Below are 11761 nucleotides of genomic sequence, written 5' to 3' on the forward strand. Positions count from 1 at the left end.
ACATTCCTAGTGCCAGCAAAGGCTCATATCCAAGGATGGCAGTAGGCTTGAAGGGGACAAATGAGTGCAATATTTCTTTCCCGTTATCATTCTGGCCTTAAGGTAGGAATTTCATTTTTAAATGTAAGGACCAAAAGCATTTTTAGAAAAGATCTTTCTACCTGTGGAGTGTTTGCCTATGTCTGCTTCTTTTTAAATAGCCATGGTATCATTTAAGAAAATGTTTCCTTTGATAAAGCACAACATACAAATATTTCTATCCGGGCAAAAATTTGGATTTAGTGGTGAGTCCAAATAGCCACAAGGTTCTTCAAAGCCAGGTTCTCCATCTTTTTTCAGGGATCTTTATCAAGGATTAGGTTTGCAGATGGTGTAACCGAGTTTGACAGGCAGGTGGCCAATGTCTGTGGAGCAGAAAAAGCAACAGCGCTTGTAGGACCTGGGAAGCGCTCCCAAGCCTTGTGTTCCCAGAGCTCCGACAGGTGTGCTTTTGGATGTGGCTCAGCAATTGGTGCATCAAGATCTAAATGAGGGAGTCCATCCTACACATGGCATAATTTAGACTTTGCTTCTCTACATTATCCTGGGAAGCATCACAGTCTGCTGTTCTAAAGGATTTTAAATTTCATATTCAGGTAGGTGTGTTGATGACTCAGATCTCCAGCCCAGAGAAAGGCAGGGGTGCCACAAAGGGCAAGGACTGGGAGTCCACACCATCACCCTCAGGCCAGTGACCCCAGTCTGTTTCTCCTTTGCTCATGTGCAGGCAATGGCTGTGTCCCCTTCCCATTGATGGAGGGCCCAGCAACTGCAACATCATTCTGGGAATCCCACGGTGCTGTCCTTCATGGTCTAGAAGACAAGCTTTGGGTTTTGATATAGAACAAGCAGTGTTCCTCCTCCTAACCCATTCCAGTCTCTCTGTCTTGTGCAACCTATCTTCTCTGCCCCCCTACAGGGCACTGCTCTTACTTCTGCTGAGAGCCAAAGGTCTGAAAGGCCTTCATTTCTCCCTAGGCAGCCTCCTCCCTCCATTTGGACTGCTATAATAAAGTGTCAGGACTGATTGGCTTATGAAGAACAAAAGAAAGAAGTTGATTTCTCACACTTACGGGGGCTGAAAGTCAGAGATCAAAGCCCAGGCAGAGCTTCCTGGTGAGCTTCCTGGTGAGCTTCCTGGCTCACAGACTGTCTTCCCTGGTATGCTCACATACAGGAGGGGAGGAGAGCGCTCCTTAGGGTCTTTTAAAAGGGCACTAATCCCATTTATGAGAGCTCCACCCTCAGGACCTAACCAAATCCCAAAGGCCACATCTTCAAAGACCACTACCTTGGGAGTCAGGTTTTGACACAGGAATGCTGGGGGGACACAAGCATTTGGTCCACAGCAGCAGAGCACTGCCTCTTCCACTGGGGACCCACCTGTCTGTCAGGCACCACGACACCTGTTGGCAAGCCCACCACCCATGCTAATGCCCCCGGGGCGCTCAGGGGCATTACAGTCGTGCTCACTGCCAGCTGTGGCAATGCTCTCAGGAAGCTCTCTCCATGTCTCATGCGACCTCTGCCCCAGAGATTCCAAGGCGGCACTCACTGCTCTCTAATGCCAACAGAGTTCTAGGAAAGCCACATTTCAGCTTCACTGAAGGATTCATGCCTGCTTCTCCATAGCATGTTTGGGTGCTCGGTCAAAAGACTTACTGGAGTGACTGGTACTCTGCTGTAGTCAGCTTCAACACCCTTCTGAGGCTACTAAGAGTTGGTTGTAAGATTGGGCTTGGTGGGCCTGGTTCCTATTCTTCCTACTGTTCCTGGATATGTTTTCCCCCAGGAAGCACCTCAAGCCCTTCTTGTAAAAGAATGCAGACCAACCTACCTTACAAATTTACCAAACATGTCCACTGCCATAGGAACCCATGGAGGCTTACTATGGAGCAAGGTAGGCACACCACATGGACACACCCATACATGGATACACCTATGAGAGGAAAAGAGAAATTTTTGGACTGTAAAACTTCTCCATCATGTTTGGAAACACTGATTCCTCATTGATGCATTTATTTTTCCCCTCATAAGCCCATTCAAGATAAGGCAACAAATTTAACCACCCATTTAGGAAAACCACATGATTCTTACAGAATAAGAATTAATGGTCATCTCCTTTTTTGGCAGACCAGAAACAATGGCAACTATTTAATTAAGCACTTAGGATTCTATTCCTTGAAGTCACACCCAACACCTGGAGGCAACTGGAATCAAGTCTGAAATCAAACAACCCTGACCCTGGTGTGACTTGGGAATAGGGAGAGAGACAGCGTGGCGAGAGCAGTGAGTGAGACAGTGAGAGACTGCAAACACTGTGAGCATCCTCTGAGTGGGGAAGAGAAAGCAGGAAGGCCAATTTTCAAAGAAGTCATGTTTTACAGCTAGTCATGGATCTATTTCACCATTATGATGTGATATTACCCGTTACTGTAGTGAAATACATGGGATTTGAAGTTAAACAGCTCTAGATTCCAGTGTCACCTCTAAGTACTCCTTACTAGCAGTGTGATTTGACCAAGATAATTAACTTCCTTGTGTCTTCATTTCTTCATCTGTAAGTAGGGATAACCTCTACCTTGCAAAATAAGCTACTTTGGAGGCACGCATTAAAATAATGCGTGTGAAGTGCTTAGCATAGTGGCCAGACAATCATATTAATCATGAAGAATAGCAGCTCTTATCACTATCCATGATGCCACACACTGTTGGGCACTGAGTGTCCTTTAACCAAACCAAATGGGGTAGCAGATTCCAGCAACGAAGTACATAGCCTTGGAGGCAGACAGACTGAGAAGAAATCATTCTGAATGCCCTGGGAAACTGGGCTCTGGTTTGGTTTCCCGTTTTTAAAATTCTTCTGCCTTGTAGGTTATCATGCAAACATAAAAAAGAGTCCAGAAGGTTGCTCACTCGCCTGGAGTGTAATGCTCACTGTTTCTGCTTACTTCCTTCTTGACTGCACAGACTGATGATCTCATAACATTTCCCTTTCTCGCCTATCTTAAAAAAACAACATAGTTTATTGTGTAAATGTTGTGCATATTTCTACAAATACACATGTGTCACTTTGAATTATGAATACATTAATAAGTCCAACGAATTTATATAATGTCCATCTGAAATTGGGGTAATTACAAAACAAGGTCAGGTTGATGTTCTTAGGGTTGAGTCAAATCCACCCATTTTCCACTAGGTGGCAGACCTTGTTAAAAAGTTATGGAAAAGAAAAGAAAGTAAAAGAAAACAATGAGTCTTCTGAAACTGACCAATAGGTGTCTCTTTGCAACCACATATCCCTGAGCTGTTGCTTAAAATACAAATTCAACACTCCCTAGTCTTTCTTATTCATCTTACAGATAATATCAACACTTTCCACAAGATACACACAGAACAGTGAAGAGATGAATATCTCTTAGTTTTCATGATACGCTTAACCATATTCTATCCACCCAAAGGGAAATGAGATCATACAAACATAACTAGGAATAAGATTCTGAACACGAGTGACTTGGCAGAAAGCAGATTTCATTAAAATTCTGTTCCCAAGTTAAAGGTTTTCTGTTTGAAGTGATCTTAAATATTTACTGATCATATGTGATGGTACTTATTGAGCTATTAGCATTAGCACTAACTCCAGACAGACGCAGATGCCTGGTGGCTATTGGCCTGCCGAACATGACACTGGGAACACGCAGGAAATAATGGAAACTCCTAAAAAGCAGAGGGACATCCTGACACCATTTTTGGCTACGATTACTTTTCCCAACATTCAGACATGTGAGCGCTCACACAAACGCGCGTTCACGCTCATATTTGGCCCTGTTGACATACTTGCATATGTGGAGTGCATGTAAGAGTGCCATCCATTCCCTCAGAGAAAAGAGGTTCTCCTTATTGTGGAGCTCAGAATGTATAAGCAGAATCCCATGCCTGCTCTGATAATTTTCCAACAGGAAATTTAGGAATATTTCTTCCTAAATCCTTTCACATACAGATATGTGTATGTTAAAAACTCACAAAATGGCATTGCACCCTTGTCATTCAAACTTCAAAGTTATATTTAATAAATGCTTTGTTTCTATATAAATAGATTTTTAAAATTAATAATGTATTATAATATTCTCCAGATTCCACAAACTCATGGTATTTCATCACTTCATATTTTTCAAGGGATATGAATATGCATATGAATTGAGGGGATATGAACCCCCTCTGGAGTGATCACACCACACACCAAAGTTAGAAGGAGATGCCTTTCATTTTAGGAGACAGGACACAGCATAAAATGGGATTTTTCAGCCTCTATCACACCCTAGTTTCTTCTGGGGCTAGATTTACTACTCCATTTCCTAAACATGGTAGTCAATACTTGCACTGCTTTTTACACACCTAAATACCTAAATGTGTACAAATCTCCATGCAAAGTAAAGAAACCCAAGGTACATTCTCAAACCTCACGGATCTAATTTATTCCCCTACTTGGCAGGGCAAGAATGTGTCTTTCATGAAAAAGACTGGCTCCAGGAGAAACCCCACCCATCCAGGGAGCCTGTGGGAAAGGCTGGCCCAGACCTTTAACTTACAAAGTTTTCCACAAGTTATCTTGGTCAGCTTCTTCAGAAAACAGAGGAAATCAGAGCCTGTCAGGTACGTCACATCAAATCACATCATGGCAATTAAAGAATTAGATTATACGGGTGTCTGGGGTGCCAGGCAACCCACACAGCCCATGTCATGGAGTCTCGCCAGTGTGGCTCAAGCCTAGGAAGGATTATTTTTTAAGCCTCACTATGGCCTTCAGAGTTCCTCTTTTCTCCCTATACTACATTAAACTCTCAGAAGCCTAAGGGCAGAGCTTGTGCCTTCCTTATTTTTGTCTTACCGATGCCCACCGGCTTCACCCTGGCTGGGCTGTGTCCATGTGGCTCTAAGAACAAGTACCATTTATTTAATAGTTATTAAATAAATTAGGCTGATAAACCCAATCAGCCTAATTATGGAGCACCAATTTCTTACCAACCTAGGACTGAATCCTTGGATTAGCAAAGGGTTTGCTTGTTCCATTTTTCCCTCTCAGTCGTTGATTTGACTTCTATTGGATTCCAGAATGAAAGCTTTAAAATCTGGTGCAGTTGCCGCCACAAAGATTTCTGTCCCTGGGCAAGAGAAAGTCTTTTTGTCAACGACCAAAGCCAACCCCTCCAGATGAGCCCTCTGGCTGGCAGAAGGAGAGGAAACCTCCGTCTTGTCTTAGCAGAGTCCCAGCAGCTGGCCTTTGGGTGTGGCCTTGACTTCCCTGCTTGCGTTTTTACCACATGGTGCTGGCGCCGCATGCCCTCCACTGTGTCTGAGCAGAGCACCTGTTTCTTCTGACTCACGCCATCAGCGCGCAGACTCGCCCTGCTCTGACAGCGGCCCAGACCTCACACGGGCATACGTGTTACTCGCTAGCACGCGGATCTGTGTAATGACATGCCCCATGCACAGACCCGGGCCCCATCCGCTCCTCACAGTAGGTGTGGCCGCACGTCCCGACGCCGATCTGTGCAGTGCACCCTCAGATACCTGCTGATGGGGCTGGGCTGGATTATGCCTCTGTGATGCAAATGTATGCTTTTTTAATAAATGTTGTAAATGGATTTTTGAATACACATGTTAGTAGGTTATCTTGTGTTATAACTACCAGCAAATACATACCAAAACATTGTCTAACACTCTTCTTTGTTGCGAATAGACTGTGTAGAGTGAAACAAGGAAATAATAGCCATGGCGATTTGTGTTTTCTCAACTGTGCTATATCTGTAACAAAAATGTGCGTTTTGTGGGGAATGGAATAAAGAGCAAGGAGGACTCCTGCTCTCATAAACCCAGGTGCCTACACCTGAACAAACCCTCACATAGAGTAGCAAGCTTCGAAAACTGCCTCTGGCTTTTACTCCAGGTTCCAGTTTGTGTGTGGAGAAATCGAATATGTATTCATATTTTCCTCTCTCCTGCAAGTACAGTTCCCTTAGCATAAGGATTCCTCTGAATTATTTTCTCTGTTTGATATTTAAATTAGTGACTGTTGGAAGAAATAAGCATAATCATTGAAATTAGATTAGGAAATCTGTGAGTGCCCCACCTCAGCCCCCAAACGCACATACACTCTTGTTTTCTCATTCCAAGATTAAGAAGTTATGCAGCCTGACAATGCACTTTTCTCTGACAAGTCTTGACATCACCACTGTTATTTTCTTTTTCACTGTTTTCCTCCAGCACCTGTTAGAAACAGCAGTAGGGTGATCTTCACGTGAATTTGTTCTTTCCTTATTATTTTAGCAAAAGGTCTGCAATGGACACAGATGCTTTAAAATATGCTTGAAATTTTATATTTAAAATAAACCACCTTAAAGTATTTTTGGATTGAAGACCATATACAAAATAAAGCTATTTTTGCAGTTACTAGACTGGGTCCTTAAAACTTTAATCAACTGATACTCATAAGAGTATCCTTTAATTTCTTTTTTAGCATTATACAGGAAACTAGCAGATACTGAGATGGATTTTAATGGCATTATACTGATGAAAATAGCACCAAATAAAAGCAGGGGAATATTTGAAATAAAAATAATTGTCTCTGAAGACGCATACACCCTTTTTCCCATAAAAATGCACTGTAGTACATGAAAAGATAAGATCTCTTGTCAAAAGTGTGAGTGAGAGAATGTCTCGTGGTTCCAAATGACAGTTTACCTCTTGCCCCCCTTCTCTGCCAGCGTTCTTTTTTATCTTTGCAATCTTCCAGTTCTTCCGATCAGCCTGCCTTTAACGGGCTACAAAGCATTTCTTTCAAGCCACCATAGCTAACACGGTGGTATGATTACTTAATTTGCACGCGGCCGCGCTGCCCCTGGCTTCGCGGAAGCCCTGAGTAGCGCAGCGCCCTCGCCGCACGCAAGGCTGCAGTCGCTCTCCAGGCCGGAGTCCCAGGAGAGCGTCCTCCGCGCTCACAGGCGCCTTTGTCTTCCCGCTTCCCCCTTCCTTTTTCAAAAGCCAAGAGTTAATTATTTGGTCCCTGTGCAAGGCAAACCTCTCCAGATGCCACTTCCAAATATAGGCTCTCATTAACACCAGAGGCTGGCCTGGTATGGTGCAGGGCGGCCCTTCCTTCCCCTGGCGGACAGTGTGTCCCCGCGCGCTGACGCTGCCCCACATCTGGAAGCCAGGCGGGCCGGGCAGAGACCCCGGCTCCTGCGCCCCTCTTAACTCCCAGACAGCGTGGATCGCGGGCGGGGTTCACCGAGGGAGGTTACCTCTCTTGAAAATACTTAAACACTTTTTTTCCCTCTCCACTGAAATCTCGAAAAACAGCCCATTTTGAACCAGAATAATTTAGTCTGACAACAGATTCTTCCTCTGTTCACAGCTGTCCCAGAGGGAGGAGCTGAAATCTGAACCTCTCAGCTGTGATTGGATCTTTCTTGCAAAAGAGAGGAAAAAAAAACCCTCCCAACCAAAACGGGCTCAGTTCGTAAAGGAGCCGGGCGACTTCAGAGGCGCCGGCCCGTCCGCCTGCCGCACCTGAGCGCGGCCCCTGCCGGAGCCTGGCCCGCCGCGATGCTGTAGGGACCGCCGTGTCCTCCCGCCGGACCGTTATCCGCGCCGGGCGCCCGCCAGACCCGCTGGCAAGATGCCGCGCTCCTTCCTGGTCAAGAAGCATTTCAACGCCTCCAAAAAGCCAAACTACAGCGAACTGGACACACACACAGGTAAAAAGAGAAAAAATATATCTAGAACTACGTATCTAGAGCGTTGCAAATACGAATCTACGTATTACCCTTCAAATGCCATTACAAAAGAGCCAAAGGTTCAACTGTTTTCCTTTTAAACAGTGTCCCGAAAGGGAGCTTACGTTCTTTTGATAATTTGGGGTGCGTTTTAATTCAAAACTTTTTGAATTCTTGACTAACAAGGAACATTTCATTCAAATCTCGCAGCTTCGTGTTTGCTAAAGCCTGTGTATACATGCATAATGAGTATGTGAAAGATGAGTGACATAAGGGTTGAATTACTGCGTTTTTCATGCACGAAGTCTCCTTTCCTTTAGAAGGCGGCTTGATGCAGGCATATCTTTGTACTCACGGTCGTAATACACCTAAAGAGCCCATACATAAAATGGAAAACAACTTTTCTGAATGTTTAAAAATAATGTTGAGGCTCTCCCTCCTTAGTGGGGACTGCGAAGGCACTGGCTTGGCTGCACTCTGTCTTCAGAGCACCTATAGCTCCGTACAGCTGTCAGCCTATGTGTGCATTAAGTACAGTAACTCCGTAGGTGCCAGGGTGGAAATGAAACATTTCACCAGTGTGTATGCCCTCCTAAATGGGTCTATCTTTTCCCTAAGAAAATCACGTGTGTGCTGCTAAATATCTTTCCAGTGTGTGTATGCTTGCGTGTGGATTTAATTTTAGTGCTTTTTAACTTAACCTTCTCTCCCTCCCTTTTCTTTCCCAGTGATTATTTCCCCGTATCTCTATGAGAGTTACTCCATGCCTGTCATACCACAACCAGAGATCCTCAGCTCAGGAGCATACAGCCCCATCACTGTGTGGACTACGGCAGCTCCATTCCACGCCCAGCTACCCAATGGCCTCTCTCCTCTTTCCGGATACTCCTCATCTTTGGGGCGAGTGAGTCCCCCTCCTCCATCTGACACCTCCTCCAAGGACCACAGTGGCTCAGAAAGCCCCATTAGTGATGAAGAGGAAAGGCTACAGTCCAAGCTTTCAGACCCCCATGCCATTGAAGCTGAAAAGTTTCAGTGCAATTTATGCAATAAGACCTATTCAACTTTTTCTGGGCTGGCCAAACATAAGCAGCTGCATTGCGATGCCCAGTCTAGAAAATCTTTCAGCTGTAAATACTGTGACAAGGAATATGTGAGCTTGGGCGCCCTGAAGATGCATATTCGGACCCACACATTACCTTGTGTTTGCAAGATCTGCGGCAAGGCGTTTTCCAGACCCTGGTTGCTTCAAGGACACATTAGAACTCACACGGGTAAGAGAAAAAACATAGGCAGGAATGTTACTCTGAGATACAGTGAAGCCCTGAACTGGCTGTTGGATTTGCATGAAGTTGTGACATAGTGCTTTTAATGATGGACAGTCATTGATAACTACTTCCTGACTACTCAAAAAGTTGTTAGGGCACAAAGTGCTCCATTTCTTGCTAACAACCTCTGCTCTAGGGACTGCAAACAGCATGTAGACTTTGGAAAGTAGATTCAGAAGGTTTGGTCTCAAAGATCAGTTAGAAAATCAGGAAAGATGTGCTTGAATGTGTGTTCTGTCAAACTGCCCCCAGTAATCAGCAAAAACAAATGTTGCTATCTTAATCAATTGATTTGGTTAATAGATGAAGGCTTTTCCTACAGTTTTCTGTTAGTTACATTCTTGCTCTGATATCTATCACCAGTGGGTGACTTGGATAGTTGAAACTAAATTTACTTTGCCTCTCTTGCTTTGTTTGGGGATTTTTTGCTGCTTAATTTCTTATTCCTATCACAGAATTATCCTGCAGGGTATCATGGCACTTAGACTGCCTTAACCATAGTACAGAAAGAGGGAAAAGGGGAAATATTGGGAAATGTTGGGAGGTGCTCAACATTAGCTGCACCTGCTGAAGCAGAAAGCTTTAAGAAGTGAAAGTCCAAGAACTACGGAAATTATTTCTGCATAATTGGCAGCAGTAATAATATTCTGTGTATGATTTTTAAATGCAATATTAAAATTTATCTTCAAAGCTCAGGTATTTTTAAAGTGTCTCTTATGAGGGATTTTAATCAGGTTTGCTGCTTCTCATTATTTAGGCAAAATGTGATTGACTTTTGTTAACATTATTTAACTTTATGTTTCCTCTAAAAACACTGACTGTCTTTCTTTTTTTCTCCCACTCCATCCCCAGGCGAGAAGCCTTTTTCTTGCCCTCACTGCAACAGAGCATTTGCAGACAGGTCAAACCTGAGGGCTCATCTGCAGACCCATTCTGATGTAAAGAAATACCAGTGCAAAAACTGCTCCAAAACCTTCTCCAGAATGTCTCTCCTGCACAAACATGAGGAATCTGGCTGCTGTGTAGCACACTGAGTGACGCAATCAATGTTTACTCGAACAGAATGCATTTCTTCACTCCGAAGCCAAATGACAAATAAAGTCCAAAGGCATTTTCTCCTGTGCTGACCGACCAAATAATATGTATAGACACACACACATATGCACACACGCACACACACACACACACACAGAGCTGCAAGAGCACGGAATTCATGTGTTTCAAGATAATCCTTTCCATGTGAAGTTTAAAATTACTATATATTTGCTGATGGCTAGATTGAGAGAATAAAAGACAGTAACCTTTCTCTTCAAAGATAATATGAAAAGCACATTGCATCTTTTCTTCCTAAAAAGAATGCGAAGATTTACATTGCTGCCAAATCATTTCAACTGAAAAGAACAGTATTGCTTTGTAATAGAGTCTGTAATAGGATTTCCCATAGGAAGAGATCTGCCAGACGAGAACTCAGGTGCCTTAAAAAGTATTCCAAGTTTACTCCATTACATGTTGGATGTCTGGTTGCCATTGTTGAACTAAAGCCTTTTTTTGATTACCTATAGTGCTTTAAAGTGTATTTTTAAAAGGGAGGAAAAAATAATAAGAACAAAACACAGGAGAATGTATTAAAAGTATTTTTGTTTTGTTTTGTTTTTGTCAATTAACAGTATGTGCCTTGGGGGAGGAGGGAAAGATTAGCTTTGAACATTCCTGGCGCATGCTCCATGTCTTACTATTTTAAAACATTTTAATGATTTTTGAAAATTAATTAAAGATGGGAATAAGTGCAAAAGAGGATTCTTACAAATTCATTAATGTACTTTAAACTATTTCAAATGCATACCACAAATGCAATAATACAATACCCCTTCCAAGTGCCTTTTTAAATTGTATAGTTGATGAGTCAATGTAAATTTGTGTTTATTTTTATATGATTGAATGAGCTCTGTATGAAACTGAGATGTTTTCTATAGCTATGTCTATAAACAACCTGAAGACTTGTGAAACCAATGTTTCTTTTTTAAAAACCAATTTTCAAGGTTTTTTTTTACAATAAACAGTTTTGATTTAAAATATCTTGTTTGTATACTATTTTCAGAGACTTTACTTCTTCGTGATTAGTACCAAACCACTGTACAAAGAATTGTTTGCTAATAAGAAAAAAAGAATAGTGCTTATTATGCATCTGAAGTGTTATTTTATGTGTTAGATTATAATAAAGTGAGCTGCTAGTATTATTTTTACTCTTAAGATAGTAGTGTCACATTCAGAAAAGACAAGATGGTGGATTGTTAGTGTACCACTTTAACAAAACTCACACTTTCCAAGTGCAAAAATAGTTGCATTACTAATACTTAAGAATACTTTTCAACATTTTTTATGTTGACTTTATCAAGTTTATGAAAACAAAAATTGCAATCACTTTTATTATTACATAGGCGCTGTAACCGTTTAAGATTTTTAAAAGAAATATTATGTAATGAAATAAATGAGGGGAAAAGAATACCAACTGCATGAAAAGACCAGGAGAAATGATTTACTATAAATTACACGAGTTGGAAAATTAAACCATGCAAAGAAATCCCCACATCTAGTGATATATAAAATAAGTGATATGTT

General features: G+C 42.4%; 1 protein-coding gene across 1 annotated transcript; it reads left to right on the plus strand.

Moving 5' to 3' along the window:
• The first annotated feature begins 7552 nt into the window (after positions 1–7552).
• Positions 7553–11386, plus strand: LOC105495674 (snail family transcriptional repressor 2). The gene is made up of 3 exons (XM_011765417.3): positions 7553–7796; positions 8543–9088; positions 9995–11386. The coding sequence occupies exons 1-3, from the start codon at positions 7718–7720 to the stop codon at positions 10174–10176; spliced, it is 807 nt and encodes a 268-aa protein (XP_011763719.1). The 5' UTR covers positions 7553–7717; the 3' UTR covers positions 10177–11386.
• Positions 11387–11761: the final 375 nt, after the last annotated feature.

Source organism: Macaca nemestrina, chromosome 8, assembly GCF_043159975.1.
Source record: "Macaca nemestrina isolate mMacNem1 chromosome 8, mMacNem.hap1, whole genome shotgun sequence".
In the NCBI taxonomy this organism is placed as follows: domain Eukaryota; kingdom Metazoa; phylum Chordata; class Mammalia; order Primates; family Cercopithecidae; genus Macaca; species Macaca nemestrina.

Coding starts and splice junctions, on each gene's coding strand:
- LOC105495674 (XM_011765417.3), top strand. CDS start 7,718: ATGCCGCGCTCCTTCCTGGTCAAGAAGCATTTCAACGCCTCCAAAAAG. Junction 7,797..8,542: donor CGAACTGGACACACACACAG/GTAAAAAGAGAA, acceptor TTTCTTTCCCAG/TGATTATTTCCCCGTATCTC. Junction 9,089..9,994: donor ACACATTAGAACTCACACGG/GTAAGAGAAAAA, acceptor CTCCATCCCCAG/GCGAGAAGCCTTTTTCTTGC.